Raw genomic sequence first — 17365 nt, 5'->3', positions numbered from 1 at the left:
TAGTAGAATTATTGACTACGTAGCCCAGAATAGAGATAGTTAAATTTTCTGAATATTGTACTTGGCTCAGTTCAGTCAAAACAACATATTTTACAAGCAGTAAAGGAGGCAGGGGAGATGAAGAAATAAGATTTGCTAGATGTCAAAAGTGTTACAGAAATCAAATGGAGAAAAGCTATAGGTGCTTTGAAGTGTGAGACCAATTATAATGGCAGGAGAGACATACAGGGCCTCCAAATCCTATCTGAAAGGCAACCTGGTATAGTATAGAAAGGATTCTCAAGTCAGGGAGATATGAGTTCAAAATTTGATCCTACAACTTGAAGATGTGAAAACTTGGGAAAAGTCTTAACTTCTCTAAGTTTCAGGTTCCTTATCTGTAAAATAGGAGTTATACACATCCATCTTATCACGTTCACATAAGGATTGAAATAGATAACACAGCTAGCACTATAGTGCCTAAATGTTGGGCTTAATAAATATTAACACACACTCCTCCTCCTCAAACTTTTGAGTAGCAAGTACAAAGCTGAAAGGAAAAAAAAAAAAAAGATAAAGGTCTTCCATCCTGAAAATACATGAGAAAAAAATGGACATTTTCCAATTCTTTAAATAGGAACATATCTCAAAACCACAATAGGGTGGATGGGGAACTCACAAAGGATTATAATCGCCTCAGAGATGCAGCTGATCCCACACATGAGAACGCCAAAGGACTAGACTAATGAAAGTTTCTCTACAGTGAACTCTACTGATGAGACTTGGAATTAGCAGAGTTTAAGGTGACTTGGTAATTCTAGCTCTGTTAGGAAACTAAAAAGGAGTTTCTAGGTCATTCAGCCAGTTAGACATTTCTGTAATTACTAACATAAACAACAACAAAAATGCCCTCGTCTATTTTAACACTGATCTTGAAGAACAAACTTTACTGGAAAAGAACTCTAACAAGAACAAATACTGGCAAGGTCACTAGGTCAGATGGAAATCCAGAATCATAGGAAAAAAGGAGAAAAATACCAATTTTATTTTGTACAAAGTTGGTATGAGTAGAATACTCATTTAAATTCATAGCTCATTTGCCTTATAAGCTGGAGTCATGACACAAGAATAAGATTTTACACGTGTGGATCCTCAGCTCATGGGCACTAAAAGCTTCAAAAGGAGAGCTCAGGTTTCACAAGCCGTGTAAGTGATCTATTTACACCATATGACTAAGAACATATCCTTGGACAGCTTATGAGCCCATGCTTCTGAAGCTGCCAAATTAGGAGAGAGAAGAATAAACAGCCACAAAAATCCATAAAAGCTGTAAGTAAAAAATTTTCTTCCAGATTAAGGAATAAAGAAAAATATCATGAAAAATTCTAACAAGTGGGCTTTAAAATTTAATATTCCCATTAATATGCCCACAGTAGCATCATTCTCTTAAAGAATGTGTAGGGGGGGGGAAGTCCTAGAAACTATTTCGTAATTAAGTCACTGATCCTAAAATACTGAATAAGAATATTTTCAGGAAAAGCAATCAATCAAAAAACAAAAAACAAAACCAAAAATCAGGTTTCTGACAGAATTCCANCGGAGAGAAGAAGGGAGATGGGTAGTGAAGTGCCTTTATTCTATGGTTTTTGCATAGGGCTATTATAAACAGGGACTTGCGTTCTATAAATATCTCAGGGCTGCAAGGCTAGACTCTCCATTAGTTATACATATTATGAAAAAAGTCCTATTAACTATGATGATGAAAGGTCATGTTACACTTAACCTCAATATTTCATACAATAGGCTCTTTACTGTGAATTCTGTACTCAGAAGGGTACCTGATAACTGGCTCTTATGTATTAGCACTTTATTTTAAAGTTTATTTATTTATTTTGAGAGAGAGAATGAGCAGGAGAAGGGCACAGAGAGATGGAAAGAGAAAGAATCCTAAGCAGGCTCTGCACTGTCAGCGTGGAGCCCAAACACATGAACTGCGAGATCATGACCTGAGCTGAAACCCAAGAGTTGGATGCTTAACTGACTGAGCCACCCAGACGTGCCCATATGTATTAGTACTTTAAATAAATGCCTAAGTCAATTAATTGTTAATATAAAAAAGCCCATTTATTTTATATATGTTTGGAAGATAACTGGATTCATTTACATAACCTACATTATATTTCTGCCTTCACAGTAAGAAACTAAAAGCATAAAGATTAAAATACTGAAAACCTTATATCTTCCCAAAAGATAAAGCCTGTCAAAGTAGGCCTAGAAAACAGGCACTGATTTGGTAGAGAAAATCTAGCTCATTAATATCTTCCACAGCTTTATGCCATATTTTCCAATATTATAGGGATAATTAACAAGGTTTCAATTTTAGTGTAACTGAGCTTTAAATGGATGACTCAGCCTTTAGTCTCAGTCGCTGCATAGATTCCCCCCCTCCTCCTATAAACACCATACTTCATTGATATTCAATTCTTAATTATATAAATTGAAATAACACTCTCAACACTGAGAAGTCCACACACAGCAAGGTGGGGTGGTGGTGGCAGGAACAGTGATTTTCTTAATAAACAGAATCAGGAAAGGAACGCAATTTAAATATGCCATAGCTTCCTGGCTTCTGGTCTGAACTTCTCTTTCAAACAACTGAAAGTGACAAAAGTTTTCCAGACCAGAAAACTCTTAATGCTACTTGCAAGAAAAACTCTCTCTATATATTGGAAGGGCTGAATGGTGGAAAGTAGACAAAGCAGACCTTTTAAAATTTAAATTCTTTGCTTACTTAATTAAAAAAAAAAAATCAAAAGTTAAAACCCAATGTGCAATGCCAAAGAAAGTATACTGGTAATCAAAATCCTAAATGACCCCTGACAGAATTACAGCCTATAGATCACGAACATATCAGCCGTACTTATGATGTGACTTTGGAAAGTAGGCAGTATATGTTAAAGTATGTAAATGAGCTCCAGAATGGAAACACAATGCCTGTACACAGCAAGAAAAGTATGATATAAAACTCACAGCTTTTAATTTTTTTCTTTCCCCTTTCAGGAACTGTGCCTGGCATTGTGCAACTGTGGTGCTGCCTTCCTCACTCCCTGCGTTTCCAATCTTGCTAATTAAAAGGTTGATCACAGAACAAAGCTCTTCTCATTAATTTCAGTGTTCTGATTGGGCAAGATCCCTGCTTACCCCACCTGATCTCTTCACACTACTAAAGTTAATGTGACAGGAGCCCGAAGATGGATTACCTGCTGCCATATTGCCCATCGCCTCCAATCAGGAGCTATCTGTGTAAACTGATTGTTCTAATTTGCTCTCATTATTTTTACAATATCAGGAGAAAATAACGCACACAGCTCACTGTCAAAGCCATGAAAATCAGCCATTAGTTAAACCCAGACACTGAGTGGCTTTATTAGAGGCACTGCAGTTTATTGATGTAGCTCCAGTCAAACAAGGCAGCAGTTGCTTCAGTGGAAGGAAATGTTTATTCTGAAAGTAAATATTTATTGTAATAATACCCAGAACAACATGATATTTTGAATAATCCTGTTCTTATTTCAGAAGCTCTGTTTTGACACAAATTAACAACAATGAAGAGTTGGGCTGGCATAAGAAAGTATATAACATTTAATACACACTCAGTAGCATGAAAATCTGTCTATTAATTCAAATCTATGAGCACTCCTCACCTCCTATACCTTGTATAAACTCGATTCCTTGACTACAAATGCTAATCAATCAATAAATAATGGAGGTTCTATTCTGTTCCACACAACAAATATTTTTCCCAAGGAGAAATTTTATGACTCAGGAATCAAAATTATTTCCATAATGATCATACAGGTATAGTTTTAAATAAGAATAACTGCATTTTTGTACAATGGAAGCATTCAACAAGAAAGATTCCTAATCTTAGCATCACAGACATTCACAATATATTGCGGAATAGGAAATAAGCAATGTAGTAAAGCCAGCAAAGCAAACAAGCTGGATTTTAAACCCTTCAGTAAGAGATGGTTTCTTAAAGCGGAAGGCAGAACTCTACAGAAAGGTTTGATATTCAATGAAATAAGATCTTTAAAAGATTTATTTTGGGCACAAAGAAAATATATTTTCCTGTTGTGAAGAAAATGCTAAACTCTAGAAGAAAACAGATTATACTTGGCATTTTTAGTCTTGTCTGGCTGTGAACAATTTTGTAAAAATGTTAGCTAAACGGTGCCTGAACAGCAATTGGGGGGCCGGAAAAAGCAGGTATAAATAATGGAAACTGATGCCTTTTAAATAAAGGAATTTAATCCACACACTCTTCCCCCTCCCCCACTTTAGTACTGAAGGAAACATGGCTTCCTCCTGTTTTCTTTCTACACTAAGATTCCTAGGTAATGTGAAGGCAAGAGTATGCCCTTCTTGCTGCTCCCCTTTTAATGGCCACTTTTCTTTCTTTAAGAAACGTGTGCCATGCTTTTCTCCTTAAAATTCCTGCACTAAAAGACTGCACCATACTGCACTCCGCAAAACGTGCTGATGGCGCCAATTACAAGCCCCCAGCCGAACGCTCCAGCCCCCACCATTCGGGCAGATTTATGCGGACTCTTGCCGACGTTATTACAAGTCAGAGTTTATTGGGAAATTGTTACATTATGCGGAGTGTCTAACAAATTGCTTATGCTGCTATAATTGGATTACAACAGCCGCTTGCTCCCACCGGTAAGATTAGGCAAGTAGGACTCCTGCCGATCTCTGAGCGTTAGCAGTAATTTTATTTGCCTTGCCTCTCTCTTTCCTAACAACATGCCTCTCTCCCTGCCAGCTGTCTGCTGAAAAGGCACAGGCTTGTTCCTTGGCCCTAACAATGCAATTACAGCCCCGCAGATCGCACTGTTTGTGCATTAAGTACAGAGCCAAAACGAGGCGAATTGATCGTTTGACTTTTGGAGAAGCCATGTGATCCCTCGGTGCGGGTGATCCGACATGCATCAGCAGGCAATACTGCAGTCAGTTCTTGATGAAGAACTTTCTTCCTTCACCCCTCTCGTTCCCAACCTTTTCTTTTGCACTGAGGAAAACACTGACTGGGCTCATCTCCTGCTAATCTAGACCAATCCACAAAGACAAGCTTAATCATATTAGCTCCCTGGCTAGACAGAAATGTGAATAGGTTCTAGCATCTTGAAGTGCCTTGGTCAGATATACCAGTGGTTCCCAACAGTTGAACCAATGCTGCTATCTTAAAAAAAGGTTCATAAAGAGTTCAGTAAGGAAAATAAGTTTACAGAAACAATGTAGTTCAAAAGAACCACAGAAAGTTTTTGGTTCTGGCCAATAAACCTGCCTTGGAAAGGCTTTGAAGCTCTATCTTCAAGGGCCCATCAAGAATCAGCACTGAAACTCATGTCTGACTTTCTCTGCAGATCTGCTCAACTGGAAGATGCTGGCATCCAACATGCAGAATCAACGCAGCTGACTTCAGGCTTTTAACAGCCAGTCTCATCTCCACTCATGGCAAAGTTTTACACGTACTCTGTTCACAGCTTTCTGCTTCTTGTTTCATTCTCCTGTATGTTTAGCAATGAGTACAGGTAGTAAGGAAACTATGCAGGCAGTTCTCTCACTCAAGGGCATACATACTTCATGAAGATTCTCACTGGGGTCTGGGCTTTTTTTTTTTCTTTTGAAATTAACTCTCTTGAAATGGTTAAAAATGACTTTTAATTTTACCAAATTCATACAGACCAGGATTCCTGTTTACAGTTTCCTCTCCAATGGCATATGTTACTTAAGGTTCCTGAAGGTGATTATACAACAAATGTGCAATCTGCTGATCCATTTTGGTGTCCCGTGTCTGTATTCCTAAATATCACGTACATCTACAAGGTGTATTCTTGCATCCTTAATCTGACAAACACACACACTCTTGACTATAACAATGGTCCTTGAATCTATTATTATCTGAAAGTGAGCTGGGAAATGTCCCTTTACTAGTATTTCTCAGAACCTCTCTATAGCTCCCATTAACACTCATTAAAATCATATGAACATCTGTAAAATGAAAGATAAAATAGTACTTCTGAAATTTATTCCTGCCCTTTTGAAACAGTAATATGCCTAATGTGTAACACCTTAATATTCCAGAATTTTTCCAACCTTACAGGCCTCAACAATATGGTTAAATGTTAATATATTCTCCACAAAGCTAATGTTTAGACCCAATAGAGAGGCCTGTGCAAAGAATGGACCATCTGACATGCTACTTGTGGAACAGTATTTTAAAGAAGCCTGTTAACATGTAGTTTAAAACTCAAAAGAAACTCTGAACAGCTGAAATGCCTTATAAATAGCGCAGACCCAGAGGAAGTGCAAACGTCTGCATTGTGAATTGTAGATCTTAATTACCGACAATGGCTGGTACAGCAAGTAGCACGGAAAAAAAGTGAAACAGTTGCACTGTTCATGGTTGGCAATAATTCTTCAGGAAAATATTTACTATCAATCAGTTATGAGAAAAGGGACTCTGTGCTCGTAAAACAGCACGTTGCTTCTCATACCAGGACCATTTTGCTTCAGCATAATCTGAATTTAAACAGCTTGTTTCCTGCGGATATAATTTTGGAAATAAATAAAACAAGTCTTCTATCAAAATCTGGAGTGAGTGGAAAGGAACATCACATTTTTCTGTCTCAGTCAGTTGCAAACAGATTATTAGTCTCAAGTAAAAAACAGTAACAACAAACAACTACAATACGGAACATCTACAAAGGACTACTGAAGAGGTTTATATTTTCCAAACATAAAGAGGCAGAACTTCTCCCACCTAGGTAGGAAATAGGTAGATGTGTTCAAACAACTCAATTTTAATTCTGTGCATGCAGACACACACGCGTGCACGTACACACACGCACGCACGAGAGTGTGTGTGTAAAAAGTAGATTAGGAAAAACCTGAAACCAAAATTTTCAGTAATATTTAAATATAAAGTCACCAACAAGATAACATTAAAAATTAATGCTCTTCATTTTTCTAGTTAGCTTTCTTTACCAATTAAAAACCATCATGAAGGTTGACAATTAGGTACAATGTAATTATTGATTTTAAAGACTAAGTTGGCAGTCAATAATGACTGTCCATTTAAAGCTACAATAAATACAGAGCTCATCATGTTCCAAACAAATCTCATGAACTACGGAGCTATAATTAGAAAGAAAGGAAGCCTTTGGAAGAAAATAAAAGACATTTCAATGCCTCCAAATATTATTTAGACTAAGTTATACTGATAAAATGACCCCATTTTTATTTTTAAATCTTTTCCTAGGTCTCATTTCTTCAAGTTAGAGATTCAGATTATTATTAACCTAGATTAGCTATAGTCTGTCTTGTTTTCTTGTATTCTAAAGAGGATGAATGGGTCCTTTTTCGTAGACCTATTATAAAACATTTGTTTTAAGGGATTTCTGCCAAAGAAGAGTCACATACTATGTACTACAGGGTCTGAACATAACAACTTTGCTGTTTTTCAGGGAATAACTGGTATTGATGTCTTCTCTAAAACTCATAATAAACAATATTCAATAATAGTAATGACTATTTCCACCCAACTCAAAGTCACTCTTAATCAGAATTAGCTGCTTTGAGCTAGAGGAAAACATGGTTGACAGCACTATATTATAGGTGCTCTCACATGGAGATGGTTGGACATTCAAGGCCACTCTGGAGTACTATCTGAATCAACAACAGACACCTGTACCAAGTTAAAAACCACTGCAGCCATATCAACTGTAGTGGGTGAAACTATTCAATTAAGGGCTAAAGGTGAAGAGCAGGCAATAGGACAAGCTTGTAGACCTACAAAAATAATAGCAAGTCATTACCTTTCAAAGGTCAAGCAATAAATGAGGCCAATAGAAACAGCACAGAATCATGGGATACATATAACATATGTAAATAGAAAAAGGTAAACTCTTTCCTTATTCTCATGTTATTGGTACCTACTGGAGGCTGTTACAAGAAAGACATACTTTTTGCCACGTATTTTTATTTGCCATTGACCAACTAATTATTCAGCTCAAATCTGAAGCAATGAACCAGAAGCCAGGATGTGGGCCAACAAAAGGAACCAGAAAGTTAGGTGGGTTCCATTAGGAAATGATAGAAATCATTATTAAATTAGGGTATTTAAGGAGACGATGAAAGGATATAAGTGTCAGAAAAATGTTAAAATAAGCAAGAGTGGGATGAGAGGGTCACCATCTGGGAGCAAAGGAAACAGACAGATGAGCAGCAATGAGCAAACTTATTTCCTCACCCAAGAGCACAGAAGAAATTATGCCATTGTGCCAGATGCCAGAAGATTTCTAACCATGCACCACTGAAGTACAGGGTGGGAGAAAAACAAAACAAAACACATCATACAGACACACACCAACATGACTATATAGCTTAGAAATCCTGGCTTACAAAGTATGGAGAAAACAAAAGGAACAGATGCTCACTTGGCCAGCTCTCAATGAAACTCATTAAAATTGTCACCCTGTCCTTGGATCGGTGCTCATGCTAAGATTTTACCTTGTTTAGCCAGAAGTCACCCACTTGTGATGAAACTGAGCAATGTGGCCAAAAAGGAGAAAGATTATTTTTAGAGGCCCAAATAATTTTGGTCCCCCATTTCAATGTACAAATGCCAGATACAAAATAGGGTCAATTAGCACTTGTTAGTTGTGACTAAATGGCTGAAAAAATATACACATGTAATTTATTATTTTCATATTTTACAGCAAATTACTAAGACACTCTAAGAGACACTTTTTAAACTATAATTTTAAATAAATTCTGACATTCCTTATATGGATCATTTCTAATGGGTATATAGTTGGTATGATAAGATTTCAGTTGATTAAGTAGGTCCAGTGACTACTGCATGTTTTAAGAAACAAAATAAAAATAATAAAAAATGCTGCTGTCCTTTGATCTTTTAGTAAAGCATTGAGACTACCTGATTACCAGCTCTGGTTCAAATAACAGCAAGTAACTGAGAGCCTTAGTGTATACTAAAGATAGACTAAACTAAAGTAGTTAGTTAAAGGTGGAAATGTTGTAACAGTGACAAATCCCTGAATAGCTATTAAAGCAATAATTTTGCATATATGGAAAGTGAAAGTCTAGAAACAGAGTCCATATGGAATTTTACTTAGTCCTGGAATAATCAAAATGGCTGATATCTAAATTTAGGTCAAAGTTCCTAAGTAATTAGAAATACTTGAAAGATTTGAGCCATAGTTAACATAATTATTAGATCATAAAGATCTCTAATGTGTGATTAATTTTGTATCTGTAGATATGCACATGTTTTATGCACGAGAAAAGGTAGAGCATATGCATGATAAAACATACTTGTACTCAGACCAAAATCACCAAAAGCAATAATTCTATCATTAGCCATTTAACAAATAATAATAGCACTATAATAATTGGATTTTCTATAGCGTATCTCACAATCCTTGCAATGGTTACCCTATACTTAATTACATTTAAAACCCATAAACAACCTTATAAAAGTAATTGTATATTTTCTTTCATGAATCTTATTTGTAATAATCTATAAGTAGTGTCAAGTCACAAATGTGAATTAGACTGAAGTGTGACCAGAATGCATAATCAAAAAATTCTTTTGCAACTGAAGAGATGGAGACTCCAACCTACAATCTTCAGATAAAATGATGCCTCCTGTATTTTTTTTTAAATATAGAATCCTGTGATGATCTTTAATAGCAATATGGTGTGAAGACGTTTACAGATAACGTACCATCATGATGTGGTATAATGCATATTGATGAGTAATACTACTTACTTTGGCCACACAATTTTCAGTCTTCATAGCAGTGCTTGCTAGACATACTGTTTCTTGGTTTAAGCAGAGTCTGGCACAGCTGTTGTAAGTCTGTAATGAGAATTTTTTGGAAATAGGTTTAAATATTAAAATGCTGCCATATACAGTTTTCAAATTTTGTTCTATTTCTCAAAATCCACATACAAACAGACCTATCTATCAATTCCAGACTCATGGGAACTAGAAACAAGGTAGACAACAGGAAGCAAAGAAAGTGAGGGCCCACAAGAGCCACTGATGAACTCATGAATAAGTATGTAAGCAGCAGAAATCTCTATGTATGGAAGCTGACAGGGCTATTCAAAAATGTTCATAGTACTTGAACGGACATTTCTCTGAAGAAATACAAGTGGCCAACAAGCTCATCATCTCAGAAATGAAAATCAAATCCACAATGTGATACCACTTCATACCCACTAACATGGTTACTATTACAAAACAGAAGACAATAAGTGTTGGCAAGGATGTGGAGAAATTGGAACCATCGTGCACTGCTGGTGGGAACGTAAAAAGATATAGCTGCTATGGAAAACAGCATGGTAGTAGTTCCTCAAAAAATTAAATTTAGAATTACCATATGATCCAACAATGCCACTTCTGGGTGTATACCCAAAACCATGCTCATAGCAGCATTATTCACATGGAAGCAACCCAAATGTCCAATGACAGATGAAGGGATAAGCAAAACATGGCATATATATCAATGGAATAGTATTCAGCTTTAAAAAGGAAGGACATTCTGGGGCACCTGGGTGGCTCAGTCAGTTAGGCATTGGACATTTTGCCTCAAGTCATGATTTCATGGCTCATGAGATCGAGCTCTGTATCCAGCTCTGTGTTGACAGCACGGATCCTACTTGGGAGTCTCTCTCTTCCTCTCTCTTGGCCCCTCCCCTGCTCTCTCTCTCTCTCAATAAATAAACAAACATTAAAAGAAAGTTTAAGAAAAAAAGGAAGAACATTCTGATATCTGATATATAGGACAATATGGATGAACCTTGAGGATATTATGGTAGGTGGAATAATCCAGTTACAAAAAGATAAATACTACAAAGTGGTTGCCAGAGGCTGGTATAGAGTTTCAACTTTACAAGATGAAAAGAGTTATGGCGATGGATGGTGGTGACAATTATATAATAATGTGAATATATTTAATCCACTGAACCGTATATTTAAAAATGATTAAGATGGTAAATGTTATGTTACATGGATTTTACAATTTGAAAAAATGGCAAGCAAACATTATTAATAATTGGCCAATATAGTAAAACAATGTTTTCTTGTAGTCTAAGTTTTAACTGATGGTACAAATCATGGTTCTCAAACTTAAGCATTCATCAGAATCATCTGGAGGACTTGTTAAAACACAGATTGTTAGGTCCCATCCCCAGGCTTCTGAGAATTTGCATTTATAACAAATCCCCAGTTGATATGAATGCTGTTGGTTTAGGAATACTCTCTGAGAACTACTGTGCTGGAGAACAATATGTGTTGGAATTAAAGAGAAAAATATTAAGACACAGGAAATTTCTTATAGCCAACAATATGAAAGAATCCATTTTTTAAAATTATAGATTTACAGAGTAGTTGCAAAAATAAGTTCCTCTATATACCTTGTCCTCAGCTTCCTCTTATGTTAATGTCTTATGTAACCACAGAAGATGTACCAAAATTAAGTAAATTAACGTGGTACAATGTAAACAATTTTAGTTTCACTACATTTCTCACTAATATCCTATTGTTCAGGATCTGTTTTTCCCCCCAGTTTATTTTGAGATGGGGAGACGGGTGGTGAGAAATTAAGAGAAAGAATTCCAAGCAGGCTCAACAGATGCAGGGCTCAAATTCATGAACCATGAGATCATGATCTGAAACAAAACCAAGAGTCAGACACTTAACCAACTGAGCCATCCAGGCAGTCCTCTGTTCAGGATCTGACCTAAGATTCCACACTGAACTTAGTTATCATGTTTCCTTGTATCCTCTAATCTATGATAGTTTCTCAGTCTTATCTTTTATGATTGTGATCAAATTTTCCATTCTAAGTTTATTCTTTTTCCTTTGGGAATTACTAAATATACTGGGGGAAATACTGAGATGATGCAAATATACTGTTTCTGTACAACTTCTGCCTGCTAATTTTAGCATCTACTGGTGGATCTTGCCTATGGTAATTTTTACTGTAGTGTTCTGATGGTGATTTTTTTTAAATTTATTTTTATTTTTTTAACGTTATTCATTTTGAAAGAGACAGAGCATGAACAAGTGCACACAAGAGAGAGGAGAGTGAGAATCCCAAACAGGCTCTGCACTGTCAGTGCAGAGTCCAACATGGGGCTCAAACCCACAAACTGCGAGATCATGACCTGAGTGGAGGAAGTCAAGAGTTGGACACTTAACTGACTGAACCACCCAGACACCCAGAAAAAGGGAAAGAGAAAATCCCAAGCTGACAGCATGGAGACTGATGGGGGCTTGATCTCACAAACTGCGAGATCATGACCTGAGCTGAAATCAAAGAGTTGGACACTTAACCATCTGAGCCACCCAGGTGCCCCGATGGTGACTTTTCTCCTGAGGGTGATTTCCCTCTTTCCTTCCACATTTATAAATGGATTTTTTTCTGTGAGGAAGAGCTATGATTTCTCCTATTTATGTCAGCAATGGATGCAAAGATATTTTAATTATTCATTTTTGGTCTTATATTTTGTAACCTGAAATTATTTCACAACATATTTCAAAGGAATAAACTGGATCATTTGGCCTTAGTGTATAGCAGCTATTGATACATGTATCTTCTGGGCTCAGGATTCAGGACTTCTTTCCAACTACTGACACCACAAACATTAGTCATGTACAGACAACATAAAAGTTTTTATTTTTTATTTTTTATTTATTTCTAGGGGAGAGAGAGAGAGAGAGAGACAGCATGAGCAGGGGAGGGTCAGAGAGAGAGGGAGATACAGACTCTGAAACAGGCTCCAGGCTCTGAGCTGGCAGTCAGCACAGAGCCCGACGCGGGGCTCGAACCCACGAACCACGAGATCATGACCTAAGCGAAAGTCGGACGCTTAACCGACTGAGCCACCCAGGCGCCCCCAACATAAAAGTTTTTAAATAAAACTTCCTATGTGTTTAAAAGACTTTTATGAAGTAACTAGTATATGCTGAACATAAAAACTGTAAACCACAGAGCTCAAGCTCCAATAATGACAGAGATGTTTATGTGGGATTAACCCTTATAAGATAACAATTATTAACCATGGGGGGGAAATATTTTTAAATTACTACTAAAAAGCACCAGAGGGGTGCCTAGGTGGCTCAGTTGGTTAAGCATATGACTTCGACTAAGGTCATGATCTCACAGTTCATGAGTTGGAGCCTCACGTCGGGCTCTGTGCTGACAGCTCAGAGCCCGGAGCCTGCTTTGGATTCTGTGTGTTTCTCTCTATCTCTCCCTGCCCTTCGCTCATGCTCTGTCTCTAAAAATGGAAAAAAAAAAAAAAAAAAAAAAAAAGCACCAGAGACTGATCTAGTCAGGAAGGGGCGAGGCGGGGGAGGAGGGTGTAGAATGACCTTGAAAGAGGAGAATCACACCAGGTAACATCCATGTAGCATCCATGTTTATGTGCTTTTTCCCTAAGGGTACTCACTAATCTACTGGTGCAGGGTGACTAAAATTCAAATAGAAAACCACTCTATTGGTTTGATATATCAATGGATGGAGTTCAGCACTGCCACAGTGGCTGGAGATTGAAAAAGAGAAATCATAGAAAACAGATCCATAGGGGAGGCACAATTCCCCTCAAATCCATGGCTAATCTCTAAACAACATACATGAATGGGAGCCTCTAAGGATTCCAATGGAAAATGACAGAAGACTGAAAGATCCAAGCAGAGATTCTAGCTGCTGCCCATGAGGGGAGACATAATTTAGAATATGATTCCTACTAAGTTAGAGGAATTTGATAGGCATCTCAAACTTTCCACTGAAAAGTTGGAAAGACTCTACATTGAGAATAAACAGTAAGTCTAAGGAGTAAGGGATCTATCTTAGGACCAGGGGCAGAATCAAAACAAAGCGGCCATAACAAACATGAAACCAAGACTCTATGAAGTCACATAATCAGTCAGTAAGGTAATCAACGGAAGATAAAAGAAAACAGTTATCACAATGAATCATTTACAATGTCCAAAATATAATCAAAAATTGCTAGACATGAGAAAAAGCAGATAAATGGAACCCATAGTTAAGAGAAAAAAAAAAAAGAATAGAAAATGACCCTGAGATGATCTTCTATGGGAATCAGCAGATAAAGTCTTTACAGAAGCTATAATGAATGTTCAACATCTTAAATAAAAGAGAGTCATAATGAATAGAAATTTTCATCAGAAAAAATGAAAACCCAAAATGAACCAGACAGGAATTCTACAACTGAAAAGTATATTATATAAAATTAAAAATTTACTCTATGGGCTTAAAAGCAGATTGGAGATGACAGAAAGAAAGGCCAATGAATTAAAAAGACCGATCAACTGAAATTATCCAAACTGAAGAATAGAAACATTGAAAGAAAAAGAAATGAACAGAGTGTCAGCTACCTGTGGGATAAGTGTCAATGATCTAACATATGTGTAATTGGAAACCCAGAAGAGATGTGAGAATGGGGCACACAAGTTATAAAGATAGTGATCAAATATTTCTCAAATTTGGTAGAGACCATTGGCTTGCTGACCTAAGATCAGCAAACTCTGGGAAAATTAAATACAAAGATAATAAGAACTACACATAGTCAAAATTGCTGAAAACCAGTAATAAAGACAAAACTTTAAAAGCAGCCAAAGAAAAAAGGGATGCTTCATACATGGGAGCCAAAAATATAAAGGCAGACTCTTCACTATAAACAACAAAGGCTAGAAGACAAGAAATAACACTTTCAAAGTGCTAAAAGAGAAAAAAAGTTCAAACCAGGTTTCTCACAATTAGAAAAGAGAATTATAAATATGAAAAGGGAGAGATCTAGAACAAACTCTATGGTACTGAATTGGAATTGAAGGTACTGATGTGGATTCATGGTTTTCAAATGTATAAACACAGATGTAAAATCTTGGCTTCTAGATACCATTTTACACTAAAAAGAACCATAGCTCTCTGGAGAAACGGCTGGTTTCTGGATGGGGAAAATACAAGATGAACCTGGAGATTTGCAGGGAATGATGGAAATACGTCAGAGAGGAGTGATGCCAGCTTAAAAGGGACTTCATTAATCCAATATGGAATAATATAAGTAGTTTACAATCTGTTGAATAGGGTATATTTCTTGAAAGACATAAATTACCAAAATTGACATAGTAAGAATAGAAAATCTGAATAGCTCTGTAACTATTAAAGAAATAGAAACTGTAATTAAAAATTATTCCACATAAATCTTAAAAAATCCTCCCACAAAGAAAACTTCTACCCAGATGGTTTCACTGGTGTATTCTATTAAATAATACAGAAGAAATAACACCAGAACCATACACAAACACTTTTAGAAAACAGAGGAGGAGAAGGCTTTCATCTCATTTTATCAGGGCAGCATAAACCTGACACCAAAAACTGATGAAGACACTAGAAAAAAAAAACTACAGGCCAATATCACCCATGAATACAGACACAAAAAGTCTTAATAAACTCAATTAATGTAATTCACCATATTAACAGAATAAGTGTGGATGGGAGCATTCAACAAAATTAAACATCCATTCCTGATGACAATAACAACAACAAAAACAAACCAAAGTCTCAGCAAATTAGAAATAAAATAAACTTTCTTAATCCCATAAAGGGCATCTTAAAAAATGTCAGCTGACATCATACTTAGTAGTAAAAGACCAAATACAGTCCCTCTGAGATTGCGAACAAGGCAAAGATGTTCTTATCACATCTATTCAACATTTTATTGGGGGCCACTGCCATTCAAATAAAGCAAAAAAAGGAAACAAAAGGGAAATACATTGGAAAAGAAGAAATAAAACTGTCTTTACTCACCAGTAATGGGAAATAAGGTCAAGAATCAAAAGTCAATTTATATTTTCTAGCAGCAAACAATTAGAGAATGAAAAAATTTACAATAGCACCAAAAAAAGATTAAAGAGTTAGAACTAAATCTAATTAAGAAATGTAAGCTAAAAACTACGAAACATTGTTCAGAAAAATTTCAAAAGATAATTAAATGGAGATATACACCATGTTTACAGACTGGAAAACTCAGTAGTAACAGTGAGGTTAATTCTACTCAAATGGATATATAGTTTTAATAAAATACAATCAAAACTCCACAGACTTCTTAAAAGAAACTGCTAAGTTGATTCTAAAATCTATAGAGAAATGCAAAGTATCTATAATAGCCAAAATAATACTTAAATTATGAATATGGAAGACTCGGAGCACCTGGGTGGCTCAGTGGCTGAGCATCCCACTTCAGTTCAGATCATGATCTCATGGTTCATGCGTTCGAGCCCTGCATCAGGCTCTATGCTGACAGCTCAGGGCCTGGAACCTGCTTCGGATTCTGTGTTTCTCTCTCTCTGCCCCTGTCCCACTTGTGTTCTGTTTCTCAAAAATAAATTTAAAAAAACTTTTTTATTTAAAAAAAAAGAATATGGAAGACTCACAGTACCTGATATCAAGACTTACTAAAGCTACAATGACGATGACACTGTAGTAGTTGGTGCAAGGATAGACACTTCTAAAAAGAAACGGGAGTTTGAGCTCGTCCTCTGTGTGGATTTGAAGGAGTTGGTCAATGCCTCAGCTGCTGTTACCCTTTGCTCTACATCCCAGAAGCCTCTTTTCCAGGAGGTGCAGAAATAGACTACACTGGGGGCACCTGGGTTGTTCAGTTGGTTAAATATCACACTCTTGATTTTGGCTCAGGTCATGATCTCAAGGTTCATGAGATGGAGTGCCACATTAGGCTCTGTGCTGACAACACAGAGCCTGGTTGGGATTTTGTCTCTCCCTCTGTCTCTGCCCCTCCCCCCCTCAAAAAAAAAAAAAAAAAGAAATAAAATACACTTGTACAGCCAACTGATTTTTGACAAAGGCGTTCACGGAATCCAGTGGGGGAAAGAAGAGTCTTTTCAACAATGGTGTCAAAACAACTGAATAAAAAAGTGTGGGTAAAATAATGCACAGCACTCACAAGAATTAATGAGATGGATTGCAGACTTAAGGGTAAAAGCTAAAACTTAGAGACCTTCTAGAAGAAAACCTTGAATATGAGCAAATCGTGGGGGTAAGGACTGATTGACTGGGTTTCATTCAAAAATTAGAAACTTTTCATCAAAACACACCATGAATAAGTAAGCCATATATTATGAGAAAACATTCAGAACACATATCTCACAGAGCCAGCAGTGATACAATTGAGTTCTAGAACTCAATAATAAGACAGACAATGCAATTTTTTTCATGGCCAAAAAAACTTAAACCGATACTTC

At 36.6% G+C, this 17365-nt stretch overlaps 1 protein-coding gene across 6 annotated transcripts in view; it reads right to left on the bottom strand.

Moving 5' to 3' along the window:
• BTRC (beta-transducin repeat containing E3 ubiquitin protein ligase) overlaps positions 1-17365 on the bottom strand; it is a 179450-nt gene that overhangs the window by 56577 nt on the left and 105508 nt on the right. For 5 of the 6 annotated variants that reach the window (XM_077748322.1, XM_077748323.1, XM_077748324.1 and 2 more), the window contains one exon: positions 9839-9928. The exons of the other annotated variant lie outside the window; for it this stretch is intronic. In XM_077748322.1, coding sequence (XP_077604448.1) covers positions 9839-9928 — 90 coding nt within the window. The remainder of the gene's footprint in view (positions 1-9838; positions 9929-17365) is intronic. 6 annotated transcript variants of the gene reach the window in all.

The sequence above is a fragment of the Crocuta crocuta genome, unplaced genomic scaffold (genome assembly GCF_008692635.1).
Source record: "Crocuta crocuta isolate KB4526 unplaced genomic scaffold, BGI_CrCroc_1.0 scaffold619, whole genome shotgun sequence".
Lineage (NCBI taxonomy): Eukaryota > Metazoa > Chordata > Mammalia > Carnivora > Hyaenidae > Crocuta > Crocuta crocuta.
Note: the sequence above shows the minus strand (reverse complement) of the source record. Positions and strands in the feature narration are given on the sequence as shown.